The sequence below is a fragment of the Salvia splendens genome, chromosome 4 (assembly GCF_004379255.2).
Source record: "Salvia splendens isolate huo1 chromosome 4, SspV2, whole genome shotgun sequence".
NCBI lineage: Eukaryota > Viridiplantae > Streptophyta > Magnoliopsida > Lamiales > Lamiaceae > Salvia > Salvia splendens.
Genome location: NC_056035.1, coordinates 2,250,685 through 2,264,579, shown reverse-complemented (window position 1 = coordinate 2,264,579; position 13,895 = coordinate 2,250,685). Strand labels below are relative to the sequence as shown.

Here is a 13,895-nt window from a genome sequence, read left to right as displayed (position 1 = left end):
TTTTTCCTTTATTGATATCTCAAAAGTGACCCTTCACCACGTTTGAGGAACACCTGATTTATATAGCTGGCATATACCCTGGCCTCAAATTGACATTAATTAGTTTAATTATTTAACTGATCCATTTTTATTTTATATGTAGGATAGATATTGTGCCAGAACATTCATGAAAATAAAATAAAATTTTTTTTTTCAAACATATAGTATATATATAAGGAAAGTGGCTTCATTCACAGGTAACGTGCAAGGAATGGCTAGCTCGTCGACCTTTCCACAATCCAGTCCTCCAGTTGACGTTGCAGCGAGCCCTCCTCCTCCGCCTTCCGTCGCCATGGCTTACCAAGGTAACAACGCGGCCAAACTTTGATATATATATATATATATATATATATAAAGAAAATTAACAAATCATAGTTATTAATGGATATGAACAGGAAAGGAGTGGCACAAGGATATGGCATTTTACAGAGCTGCATTAACAGGAGAATGGGATGCGGCTAGACAATTTCTTGATCAAGACGGCGACCGCGGCGTGCATGCGAGGCTCGGCTACTACTCAGAGACTCCCCTCCACGTGGCCGTGGCCGCAGGGAATTCGGAAAGCTTTGTGTATAACCTCCTGGATTTCATCCCGGATGACTCATCTTTAGCCTTAACAGATTCGTCAGGAAATAATCCGCTGCACGTTGCTGCAGCGGCCGGGAACTACGAAGCTGCAGTGATACTTGTCACAAGATGTCCTAACTTGGTCCACCTTTCAAACCATGACAATAGATTCCCTCATCACTTTGCAGCTGAATACGGTCATAGGAAAATTCTTCAGTTGCTGATTTCCAATACGAACGACAAACATCACACCAATCCCTTTGCTGGGGAAGGAGGCGTATGGCTCCTTCTTTCGATGATTGAGTCTGACTTTTTCGGTGAGTAGTTCATCAAGATATGTATATGAACAAATCAGCTGATGTTTATATATATGATCATCAGATATGGCGTTGGATTTGGTTGGCAAGTACCCCGATCTGGAATGTATGAAACCGAAGTCTGTTGGTAGAGTTTTGAGTAAGATAGCAGTCAAGGCCACAGCATTTGATGGCGACGATCATCTCGGTTTTTGGAAACGTTTCATATACTGGTGTGAGTACTTAACTAACTCTGTATTTTGGCAGTTCTGTTTCTGAGGTTTGCATGAAATTGAAGGTGTTTTGAAGATGGATGTGAAGTCGCAATCATTCGACGTTGAGAATCAAACTAGTTTAGGCAAGTGAGTCATGTTCACAACCAAAATTAACTTCACTCTTCTGTTTCTTAAAATATGATCTTGATGTAGAGCCTTCAACGTGGCGCGAACTTGTCCTCAAACTGCACTCAACTCTTTGTCAAGTTATCAAATACTTAGGTAATAAGTACTAAATCTTACTACTACTCATGTAAGTAAGCTATAATCTCTATACACGAAATGTTTTTGATCGTTGCTATTTCAGTGCCGGGCATTAATAGGTTTCACGAAAAGAAATTGATGCGTGAGCAAATAGTAGAGCTTGTGAAAAGCTTGTGCAAACATATGGAATCGTTAGACTACAATGATGCAGCAGCTATTTGCGCGGAAACCATGCTTACAGCAGCCGAATCAGGAAGCCATGATGTTGTCCTAGAAATTGTAGAGACATTTCCTCTTGCAGTTCATTTTCGGAATTCTTTAGATCAGAACTTTCTCCACTTGGCCATCAAGAACCGTTGTGAGAACGTATTTAATCTCATGTATATGACCAGTATGTGTAGATACCAGTACGCAAATGCAATCGACAATGATGGAAACTCTATCCTTCACTTGGCGGCGCGTTTGGCACCTTTTCACAAGCTCAATTTAGTCTCGGGTGCAGCTCTCCAAATGCAACGTGAAATACAATGGTTTCAGGTAATATTCATAGTTATAATGCGTATGATATAAACAAGGAAACTAAGTTTAATCATAAAAATTTGTTTTATTGTGACTAACAGGAGGCTAGTAAGTTTGTTAGTTCCTATACGAGGGGACTACAAAACTATAGTGGCGAAACGGCTGAAATGATATTTACAGAAGAACATAGAGAACTGAAAATAGATGGAGAGACATGGATGAAAGATACAGCTAACTCATGTAGTATTGCTGCAGCATTGATTGTTACTGTTGTGTTTGCTGCGGCTATCACAGTTCCGGGTGGCAACCAATCGGATTCTGGTTATCCGATCCTCTATGAATCAAGTGCATTCACAATATTTGCAGTTTCTGATGCAGTTTCACTCTTCACATCATCTACTTCCCTCTTGATGTTCTTGTCCATCCTCACTTCGCGCTATGCCGAGCATGACTTTCTGTATGCGTTGCCCAAACGACTATCCATTGGTCTAGTCACGCTTTTCCTTTCAATCTTGTTTATGATGATAGCCTTTAGTTCAACGTTGTATCTAGTGTTTGGGAGGAAGAAGGCGTGGGTTCTGTTGCCGGTGGGTGCACTTACTTGTCTCCCTATTTCTTCATTCGTGCTATCGCAGTTCCCACTTCTTAGGGATGTCATTTCTTCCACTTATGGTCGTGGTGTCTTCGGGAAGCGAAGCAATCGTACTCGTACATTTCCCTAACCTAGCATATGTTGGTTATTTTAGTGTAATTGGATTAACTTGATTGATCAATATTATCATAATAAGACATCATATAAGTTTGGAAGTGCATAGTGCACGCTTGTTTGAATTCATTATGATTAGACTGGGGTTCGGGGGCAGCGCCCCCGAGTAGCGGGGTCCAAGGGGCAGAGCCCCTGGCTGGGGTCGAGCTGTACAGAAAATTCCATTAAAGGACTAATTAAAGTTGCTGTACAGAAAATTCATCGCCAAAAACTGTTCAAAACAGTTATGAAAACGAAGAGACGCGACGTTTCTTTTTCTGCCTCTTCTTATTGATCATTTTTCTGGTTCAAAGGATGATCGAAAAAATCAACATACGAATCTTCTACAAACCTTAATTGTATCCAATCAAATATTGGTAGAACCACCAAATTGATTTGATATGAAAGTGTTTCACGCCTTTCAGGATATCCAATTGTTCACATTTAGTAAATCTCCCTAACAGCATACATTTCAGATATCATTAACTAGAAACCAATGTAGTATAAAACATGATCAAGTTGCATGTATAATCTCATTTTGTTTATGATGTTGTATTTATTGTTTATCCCAGTTTCCCATTGTCGTCTTCTTGACCGCTTACGGCCGTGTTATTTTGTGGTAAGCACTTGCTATTGGCGTTGCTGGTTATTTAGTTTGAGATATGATCAACTTTTTATCCAACTATAAATTAGATTGCAATTTGCAAGTGTATGATTAAATTATAATACCTATGTCGAGCAAGAGTATCACATTCATCTATGGATATTAATTAATAGTATAATCCTAAATACTATCAGATCAACAACAGATAAATAAATTATTTATTTAATAACTAATTCAAAGCAAATTAAATTTCTAGAAAAAACATAAAGGACCAAGACATATATGGCAAACTTGGGAAGAAAATAATTAAGTAAATGAATTAGGGCCTCTATTTTATTAACTAATTAACACCCTTAAAGATCGCATGCAATGTTCATTATGCAATATTAATTCACATGCAATAACTCACATAATTCAAAATTTCTCTCAAAGTATTTAAATTGTAAGTTACGTGTTAGGATCATTGACGGAACATAAGTTTAATATTGTCCGCTTTGGATTAACGCACACACAGATTTGTTTATGGGTTACTCTCAAAAACCTCAAACTAATTGGAATTGAACATCACTTATATATTGCTTCCAACTTCCTTCATTCTCGATGATTTTGCAACCCAACGTACCTCACCCTCAAACCGAGACATGCATCGAGAAAACAATCGATATATCAAGTCATTTCAGGCCCAACTCTAACCTGAGTCATCTTGGTCCCAACTTGAACATGGGTCATTTTTTGCCCGACCATTGGGTCATCCAGCGTCCGAATCTAACCTGAGTCTTTTAGGCCCGACTCAAACCGAAGTTTTTCATCAGGGCCTCAAACTAATTGTGATTGGACAACACTTATAGATTGTTTCCAACTTTCTTCATTTTTCGATGATGTGAGATGAGTTTGTAACTCAACATTAAAAACTATAATTGACGTATTCGTTTGATTTCTAAGAACAAATAATGAGCATAGACAAAAGATATCTTTCTATTTTTGCAACAATTAGTGCTTATAAATATTTGAATGCAATGTGTTAATGTCTTAGAATGACGATATCAAAGAAATGAACGACTACCCGACCATAGGTGGAGCAGAAGACATCCCGGATAAGCCGGAAATGGAGAAGGACAAAAGAAGATATCACCATAGGTGGAGTAGAAGACGTCCCGGATAAGCCAGAAATGGAGAAGGACAAAAGAAGACATCGGTATACGAGCTAGTGCACATATAACGAGGAGAGCCCATGCACTATTATCCCCAAATTCTATGTAAACTACAACCTAAATGCTATCACTGAAGATAAAATTGATAGAAAAAGTAATACCACAACCGTGTAGGTAGTGCGTATATGAAGTCGCATTCAAAGTAAACGGACCTCAATATGGAGAGGAATACCAATATGGACGTCATTGAAGCGAAGAGCGACACAACTCCGAAAATGACAAATACACTGAATAAGTAATTGTTGCCTAAAAACCATTACGAAGGAGTTTTCTTACTTGATCATTGAAAATTACAATAAAAAAACATAGATAATTTGAATAGACTGAAAACATGTATAGAGTATATACCTAATATCAGTAATTGAGTTTACTTAAAAGAAATTTGAATAGACTGAAAACATGTATAGAGTATATACCTAACATCAGTAATTGAGTTTACTTAAAAGAAATTTATTGAATGACCGATTTAATTGATTCGTAACAAATATTTAAGAGAACATATTTCTCAATATGTGAACTTATCTACCATAGGTTAAAAATATATATATACAGGTCTTGTTTTCTATTCTAGAATATTCTTATTTTTATATATTTAGATTTTTTATATAAAAATCTTGGCAATTTTATTATAATTTCAAATATTTCTATTATAAATATTTAAATATTTTTACTACATCATTCAGGCAACTCTACTGTAATATCTAGATAAATTCGGTGTTATCAACATTGAGAACCAAACATGTTGCACTACTCTAGGCAAATGCAAATTTGTGTCCATCTTTGAATAGTTATCACTTATCAATCACCTATGTAATTAATAAGAAGGTCATTCTATTTCTTGCATCTTTTACTCATTGACAAAAAATCTTATTCTCAGGTTGCAACATGTGTTCTTTTAGTTCATCTAAATGGGCTCAACATTTTAAGTGTATGGGCCGAAATAAATAAAACAAATATATGGGTTTATCTGTATATGTTGGAGAAAAAGAGTTAAATTAAACTGACAAGGAGGCCCGAATAGCCAATATTTATATAAATAGAAATTAAATCAGTACTACTAGTAGTACTATAAAACTTTTAACTATAATAAAAGAATGATGAAGAGTTAAAAGTGATCAAATGTATGATTAAATCTTAATGTATAATTAGAGTATGATTCTCAATTATAAGATCAAAAAATTAAAGGTTGAAATTGGATGGATTTTGAAAACACAGAGTTCATTATAAGGGTATTTTATTTTATTCTGTGTTTTATAATCAGAGTTATTAACTAGACGTTTTTATAGTGACCTATAACACTTATAGTGAACTACAACGCCATTATAGTGAACAGAACTATAAACCTTCCACTATAATGACATTTTGGTTCACTTCGTGTTTTAAAATCCATGTTATGAATTAAAATGTCTTTATAATGAACTACACTATTCTTATAGTAAACTCCTTGTTTTTATCTCTAATTATGCATTTAAGTAGTGATTGCCTACGTTGTATTAGCTTCCTTGGGTACATTTTCCTAATTGATAATTTAAGTTCGTATCAATGAGTTTTTTTTGTTTTTTATTGATAGTGTAGGATTGTATCACGGAGTTTTTTTAGACAGTTTAAACTTGTATCGCAGGGCTAATTAGGTAGTGTTTGAGTCATTTTGAGGAGCTACAATCTTTTTTGTTGCTTATATCTAAAAGGTAATTCACACATTTTTTTACTAAGGCCGATGAACTAAAGCAAACAATTTTGACTCGTATCAAGAAGCTATTTCAAGCAATTTTGACGCGTTTGAAAGAGTTAATTTAAACAATTTATACTAATGTAGAGGAGTTAATTCAGATAGTTGTGTCTCTTATAAATAAAAAAAAAACTTGGTCTTAGACACATGGAGCATTAGTTTCTGAATTCGTCATAGCAAGGTTTTATTTTCACGTTTTAAATTGATTTTGATAATCGATTGATTCAGACTTAGTCCGTCAAATCGATAATTTAATAGCTACTTAAGTTTGAAATTTATAACTACATATTGAGTTTGACAACTCGAATTGAATATTGATTTATTATATTTTGTACTATTACAAATTAATTGAAATGATTTCAACTTCTTATCATCCTCCCTTTTCTTTCAATTTGTGTAAATTTGATGTTGATTGGTGTATTTAAATGCATGTAGACTGTAGAGTACGTACTTTGGATTATAAGATTAAAAATAATAAAATTAACTAATCATAATTAGTTTTTCCACAACTTTATTATATACAAGGTAAAATAAATTGAAATGGAAAGATGAACAAAAATTATATTACGGTGAAAATTTAAAACACAAATGATATATAAGTTCAAACATGGTAGTAAAATACGTATTTCGCATTTGTTTTAGGAGTATTATTTTTCTGACTAATTCTTGAGCGGATGCAGCTGCGGTCCGACGCGGGAATTAAATTTCGCATTAATTATTCCAATAATTTATTTATTAGATACAATACAAACAATGGAGTATAGTATTATTTAGTGATAAAATCAACCTATATTTCTTTTGAATTAAACATAATTAAAGAGATCCAAAATACTATAACCAACCTATATTTCTTTTGAATTAAACATAATTAAAGAGATCCAAAATACTATAACTAGTCTAACTATACCCAAAATCCACTTCTTGATTCTTTCTCTTCCTCTCTCCAAAAAAAATACTACTACTATATCATTCATCCACAAAATATAATTTTACTTTTCCATTTTGATCTATTCACTAAAATTAGTCTTATTCTTATTTTTTTCAAAATCTCACTAAGTTTATCTACATTTGACTAGTCACAAATTTTTTAAAATGTAAATAAAAGAAAGTAAAAAAATTAGTGAAAAATAAGTTTTACTTTTATATATTATTTTTTTAATAAAATATGAGTATAATGAGTTAGTGGAAGGTGAAATTTACGTGCTAAAAATAGAAAAAAAATACAAAGTGGAACAATAATTCTAACTCATTTTCACGTGTCCATTATGTAAATATATCTGTCGATAATTACTCGACCTCTAATTAAGCACGTATTTATTACTAAGATGTATTCCCATATGAATTGAACGCCACAAATTATAATGCTGAGAAAAGTTCTTTATTTAATTAATCACCTTTATAGTCTACAATTTTTTGATGAATTAATTAAATGATTTTTTCTGTACTTTCTAATCAGCATCATTACCGATATTAAGTCTAAAAATGTATGTACTATGGATAAACTTTATTTTAATATTCTCATACCTTGTAAACTTAAAATGTTTGAATAAACTACAAATTTGTAAACATTTATTAAATTCAACAATCTTTAGTTTGTGTAAAACTAAAGACACCACTAAGCTTCGAATATTTTTATTGAAAAGGGCACTTTTATAGACTTTTGAAGTACTCCTATAGTCCTATACTTTAATAAATTTGGAGAGCGTATATGTTGTTGCGTATAATATAAAATAAAAGATATGATATGATGTCAATCGTGAATTGAAGAATTTAACATGCGTAATTAAGTACTATGAAATTGATGACTAATATTATTTATTTATTTATTTTGTATCTACAATTTTTCAAAGGACAGACATAGAATTTGTTGGTCTTGTGACTTTGTCTCTATTGGTACCATTTTTCATCCTCCGCGACTCAATTGACCCGGCAAATTAAATGAACACGTCATTAGGAAATTTAAAGGGTGCATATTCGGATTTAGGATTGGATTTTTATCTAATCTGAATTGATCTGAAAATCTGAATAGTTGAATTATTTAAATACCAAAACATGTATTATAAGTCTATAACTAAATCTGAACTGAAAGAACTTGACAATCCGAAATATTTTAAAAATTCTGAAAAAAATATGAATTTCCTAATTAAATCCAAAATTAATTCTATTATGGAGTATTAAACAGTATGATTCAGGTTATTTGTTTTTTATTTAAAGAAACAGTGAACCGAATTTAACTGAGAAATCAAATTTTGAAAAATAAATAAATATGATTTGATCCAAAGTCCAATAAATCCAAGCCGAATTGAATAAGTATTACGACTTGATTAAGCTAAATTATGAAATCACAGTACAAAATATTTAGCGCACTAAGTGGCAAGAGTTTTGCTTCTTATAGTGTCGGCTTGTTGTTGGAACTAATTAGGATACAATTATAACAAAATAATTATAATAGTAATTATTATATATGTCTTATTTTTTATTATTTATATTATTCTTATTATAACTAAAATGACTTAAAATACGGCTATTTATAAGGCTTTTGTCTTGTCCTAATTTTAAAATTTGTCCAGAGTGGAAAATATTCAATTCTTGTTTAGGTTACTTGAAAAGCTTAGAGACTCACATTCTATATAATATATTCCATATATATACTAATAAAATACCACTCATATTTAAACTAAAAAGAGTTCAAATACGGCACTATATAAGGGTGTTGCCTACTTGTCTTCTCTTTCCTTTCAATTATGTAATTATAATTTTAAAAATTTTGGCCAGTTTACAAAAATATTAAATACAAGTACTATATAGTATACTAAATTTATTTCATTGAATGAATTTTTTTCCCAACATTTGAACACATGACCAATTTGCCTCCTCTAGCAAATGTGCGTTACCCCTAAATTCTCTTTCATCTAGAAGACTTTTTGCTATTGAACATTTGTGATTAATTTTATTATAATTTCAAAAACAGATTTAGAATAGGATGTCCACTAGCATGGGTTGCATTCTGATCATCATCCCCTGCCATTCTTTTTTGTAAAGGAAACCTTTACCACTTTCACTTTAGCCAATTACAATATCAACAAAAAAACAACAATACTAATAGAGAAACACGACACATGTGTGTGTAACTGTGTGTATATATAATATAACATGAAGTTTCATATGTCCAATTATTAGTGTTCTTCACTGCATCTTGGCCGAGTTACTAAAGAACATCGGTTTACCGTTTACATATAGTGACGGTCTGACGGAGCCAAACATTTTACGATTAGATTTAAGAAAATATTTGATAATTTATTCGGTTAAAGTTTCTTTTCAGATTGAAATATAAATCAAACTCATTTATACTCCTACAAATTAATAAATCTTTAAAAAAAATACTAGTAGTAGTTATACTTTCTTGATATTATCTTAAAGACTTGGGAATCAGAAAAAATTAAATTATGCGGTCAAAGTTCTAGCATGAAATCATTTTTAAAAATTTTAAATCAAATTATGGGAGGTATGGGCCCACACACTTGCATATTGCTTCAAACTTCGACATTGATATTTTTATTCGGTTTTACCATCAAATAAAATACACTCACATTTTATTATAAAACCAATATAAAAATATGGGTCACACATTCCACTAACTTTTTCAACCAACTTTTCTCTACATTTCTTAAAACTCGTGCCCGGTCAAATAGCGACTCCTATTAGGGGACGGAGGGAGTACTAATTAAGCTACTCAATTCAAGGATCAGCATATAAAATTCACAAACAGTTTTCATGAATCATGGCTTAATTCAATTGTCTCCTTACATTAATAAGGAGCATATTGTACTACTACAATTTTCCTACAAGTAATCCATGAAGACAAGAAAAATCATTGACTTGCTAATTGTTTTGGTAAAGGGGAGAGACACAAATAAGCGAACTATAATTAATTGTTTTGGTAAAGGGGAGAATTAGTATTATTCCAAAGTCAAAAGCAAATTACGTCACACCACACATTTTGTAAGGCAAACAAATTTCTCTTATCCGTAGCTTTGAAATGATAGGATCAGTATGATAGATTCATTGAGTGGGAATTATTTTTAAATTTCTTAGAATAAACTTATATTTCTTAATTAATTCATTTATCATTCCGATAATGAAACAACTACTTGGTCACTCCTATAAAGATATAAAAAATGGATATTTTTAGGTGTGTTTCAATTGCATAAATATATAGTACTTGGTAAATTTCATGGTTCATCATTTATAAGGTAATTAATTGAGAGAGAGAACAATACACATTGGGCCTAACTGTAAATTCAAAATAATTGTTAAACTCACATAATTAAGACGCTAATTTTGTGTTTACACATCATTCAACACGAGTCAAACTCTGATCGAATAATTAAAAAATGTGTAAATTGAGCTTAATTCAACTTCGAACCAAGAAATTGGAATATAGTCAAAGCCAATTACACCATATAGGAATATAGGATAGCTATTTTTATCGTTTTTTATGATAGATTCATAGGGTGGGGAATTTTAATTTCTTACTACATTTTTGGTCGTTGTAGGAAGATTTTCGATTCCATTTCTCATTCTTAGGTAAACATTGTCAACTGAATTTATTGCTTGCATTAACATTGTTGATTTCATCAACTACTTGGTCACTCACTTCTATAAAGATATAAAATAAATTTAGTTATTTTTATAATGTAATTGTATAAATATCTAGTTTTTAAATTTCATTGTTTATCTTCTAGCCTCTAGGCTAATCGCGATAACAAATGCAATCAACTGAGACACTAATTTTTATTTCTTGACATCATTTTACATTCCCAAATTGAATCAAACTCAAATTTTCAATTAGGCCTCTATAAATCTTGTAGAATGTCCTAATTTTATATGATATTGATATTCAAATTAAACAAAATTTAATAAAAAGTAATAGTGGGGCTCAAAAACGGCATTCCATGTACCAACCCGAAAAAACAAGACAAAACACGCACCTAGAATGAAGTTATGGCAATTGAATTTATTTGACTATAAATTGGTGAAATTTGAGATCCGATTTATGTTAAAAGAGAAAGTGAAATTCCTTTTACATTCCATTAGGTAGATTTCAATAATCATCAAATCTTGTTCAAAATCAAGTGAGTCACATACAGTCTGGAAAATATTACTGTTGCAAGATGATTAAATAAAATTCCATAAGGGTCCGTTTTATAGACCGGATTTTCATGAAAAAGGTTTATTATCTGAGTTAATCCTCTGTTTTATAGCTTGGATAAATGCAACCCAAGGCCCGAAAAAAGGTGGCGGCCCGCCAGGCCCGCGTGAATAGTGCTATTTTTCACTATTGGGCTTAGTTAATTAATACCAAAAAAACTGTGGGTTTATGCACTGTTTCAACAGGTTTCCCCTCCTACCCCTTTTTTCTTACCTCCTTCCCCTTTCTCTTTCCTCCTTTCTCTCCCAATGAGGTCTCTACCATAGCCTGCTACTTCTGCGCTGAATATCTCTATTTACTCTTGATCTCGAGCAACCCTCTCTCATATCTCCCTCGCCTTCGTCCGCGCCCGTTTTGAAATTTCTAAATGAAATTTGGCTTCTGTTTTTTGTTAACTAAGGTTACAACAGTTTCTTCAAATTCAAAAGAGATCTAAATGAGCAGGGTAATTATGTCATTTACATCATGCTTGAATAATAATCCTAAAAACTTATTTTTTCTATAAAACAATATGATAAAATTCTTATCCATACGCTATCCTACTTTTTGCCCGAAAATTTTATGCTAGGTTAATAGTCTTGCTATATCCCGTCCACAATACAAAACGGGTCCTAATAGTAATATTATGTCAGGATTAAAAAGTTTGAAATACTAACGATGTCAATCATCCATTTGTTCTAGAACACTTCTCCAGTTGCAGACCACTCTCTCTCACTCTCTGTATATTTTATAAATAAAAAACCTCAATTCAAGCGAATGTCGATTTATTCTATGTTCCTTTGTCTTCAAGTCTCCACCCCAAACCTTGCTCCTTCTAGAAGCTTTGTTCTTCACCTCTCAATCCAATCCCCACAGTAATATCTAGACACAAAAAAAGCTCCCGTCAATTCAACCCAGAAAGAGGAATAAAGGGTATTTTTCACTTTGCAAAACAGTATATAAACAGCCAATCTTGATTTCCTCTTTCACACACACTTATCATTATAGTTCCCTTTTGATGGATTCGGATCTTATTCCGGGTCTCCCTTCGGATTTGGGTCTTGATTGTTTAATTCGAGTTCCCCACAACGAATTCTCTTCCGTCGCATCGGTTTGCCGGAGATGGAACCGGGAGATTCAGCTTCCGGAGTTCTGGCGCCGCCGCAAGGCCTCCGGGTTGACCCGGAGAGTCGTGGTAATGTCGCAGGCCCGGGTCGACCCGACCCGGGATCTCTCCGCCCGCAAATTCGCTGCTGTTCCGTCTTACCGCCTGACGCTTTGCGAACCGGAAACGGGTCTGTGGGCGGAGCTCCCGCCGATCCCGGGTTGCCCCGACGGGCTGCCGATGTACTGCCAGCTCGTCGGGGTCGGGTTGAGCCTTGTGGTGATGGGCGGGTGGGACCCCGACACGTGGCGGGCCTCGCCAGTAGTCCACGTGTACGACTTCGTCGGCGCCACGTGGCGCCGCGGCACGGACATGCCCGGCGGCGAGCGCCTCTTCTTCGCGTGCGCGTCGGACAGCGCGGGGACGGTGTTCGTGGCGGGCGGGCACGACGGGGAGAAGTGCGCGCTGAGGTCCGCGCTGGCGTACGACGTTGCGCGGGACGCGTGGCTGGCCGCGCCCGACATGGCGGCCGAGCGGGACGAGGCGAAGGGCGTGTGGCGGGGCGGCGCGTTCCATGTCGTCGGGGGCTACCCGACGAACGCGCAGGGGAGGTTTGAGGCCAGCGTAGAGTCGTTCGACGTCGCCACGTGGCGGTGGGGCCCGGTCCGGGAGGACTTTCTGGAGTCGGCCGCGTGCCCGAGGGACTACGTGGATAGCGGGGACGGGAGGATGGTGACGTGTCGGGGTGCTGAGCTGGTGGCGGGGGAGGGGTCCGCGTGGCGGGTGGTGGCTGAGCTGCCGTGCCACGTCAGGAGTACGGCGTACGTGGCGGCGTGGCCCGGGAAGGTGGTGGTGGTTGGATCGGAGAGATTTGGGGAGCCTTACAATGTGTGTGTGTATGACATGAACAGATGTAAGTGGGAAAGAGTTGAGGCAGAAGATGGATTCAAAGGGCATGTGCAATCAGGATGTTATATTGAACTATAGGATTTAGCATAATCATTTCTCAATTTTGTGTCTCATTTCACAGATTCAAGTGAAAATGCTACAAGTGGAGTTTTGGTTTTATTATCAGTTGTTCCTAGTGAGATGGGAGATTGTGACAATTATAACTCAAGAATTTGATACAACTCGAATGAAAAAGAAATAGGTTTCTCAAGTTTCCAAGAATTATCATTCCGAGTTCGGACACTTAAATTTTGTAATGCATTTTGGTATTTCAAACTAAAAATACATGACATCAAGATCTAATCAATTACACAACTTTCTAACTCGATGATACATCAATCAGATTCAACAGTTTTCTTTAGGAAAAAAGAACCTAAAATGAGCAAAACTACTCTTATTTATATTTTTTTTATCATCTTGGAATTATCTTGGCATAAGCGGAAGCATGAGCGTTGCCGTTGT

At 34.8% G+C, this 13,895-nt stretch overlaps 3 protein-coding genes across 3 annotated transcripts; all 3 read left to right on the top strand.

Moving 5' to 3' along the window:
- The first annotated feature begins 253 nt into the window (after positions 1-253).
- LOC121800385 (serine/threonine-protein phosphatase 6 regulatory ankyrin repeat subunit C-like) lies at positions 254-2,610 on the top strand. The gene is made up of 6 exons (XM_042199956.1): positions 254-344; positions 435-923; positions 988-1,137; positions 1,201-1,399; positions 1,485-1,918; positions 2,002-2,610. Exons 1-4 carry the CDS (start codon positions 332-334, stop codon positions 1,266-1,268), a joined length of 720 nt encoding a protein of 239 aa, XP_042055890.1. The 5' UTR covers positions 254-331; the 3' UTR covers positions 1,269-1,399; positions 1,485-1,918; positions 2,002-2,610.
- LOC121800063 (ankyrin repeat-containing protein NPR4-like) lies at positions 1,460-2,622 on the top strand. Its single transcript, XM_042199621.1, has 2 exons — positions 1,460-1,918; positions 2,002-2,622. Exons 1-2 carry the CDS (start codon positions 1,460-1,462, stop codon positions 2,620-2,622), a joined length of 1,080 nt encoding a protein of 359 aa, XP_042055555.1.
- A 9,451-nt stretch (positions 2,623-12,073) lies between these two features.
- LOC121798286 (F-box/kelch-repeat protein At1g80440-like) lies at positions 12,074-13,644 on the top strand. Its single transcript, XM_042197204.1, has one exon. It carries the CDS (start codon positions 12,399-12,401, stop codon positions 13,470-13,472), a length of 1,074 nt encoding a protein of 357 aa, XP_042053138.1. The 5' UTR covers positions 12,074-12,398; the 3' UTR covers positions 13,473-13,644.
- The last annotated feature ends 251 nt before the right edge of the window (positions 13,645-13,895 follow it).

What these genes read in the sequence shown, in the direction of transcription:
- LOC121800385 (XM_042199956.1), top strand. An exon ending in GATTGAGTCTGACTTTTTCG is followed by an intron (nt 924 to 987) that starts GTGAGTAGTTCA and finishes TATGATCATCAG; the next exon opens with ATATGGCGTTGGATTTGGTT. An exon ending in GAAACGTTTCATATACTGGT is followed by an intron (nt 1,138 to 1,200) that starts GTGAGTACTTAA and finishes ATGAAATTGAAG; the next exon opens with GTGTTTTGAAGATGGATGTG.
- LOC121800063 (XM_042199621.1), top strand. Translation starts at nt 1,460, where the DNA reads ATGTTTTTGATCGTTGCTATTTCAGTGCCGGGCATTAATAGGTTTCAC. An exon ending in GTGAAATACAATGGTTTCAG is followed by an intron (nt 1,919 to 2,001) that starts GTAATATTCATA and finishes TGTGACTAACAG; the next exon opens with GAGGCTAGTAAGTTTGTTAG.
- LOC121798286 (XM_042197204.1), top strand. Translation starts at nt 12,399, where the DNA reads ATGGATTCGGATCTTATTCCGGGTCTCCCTTCGGATTTGGGTCTTGAT.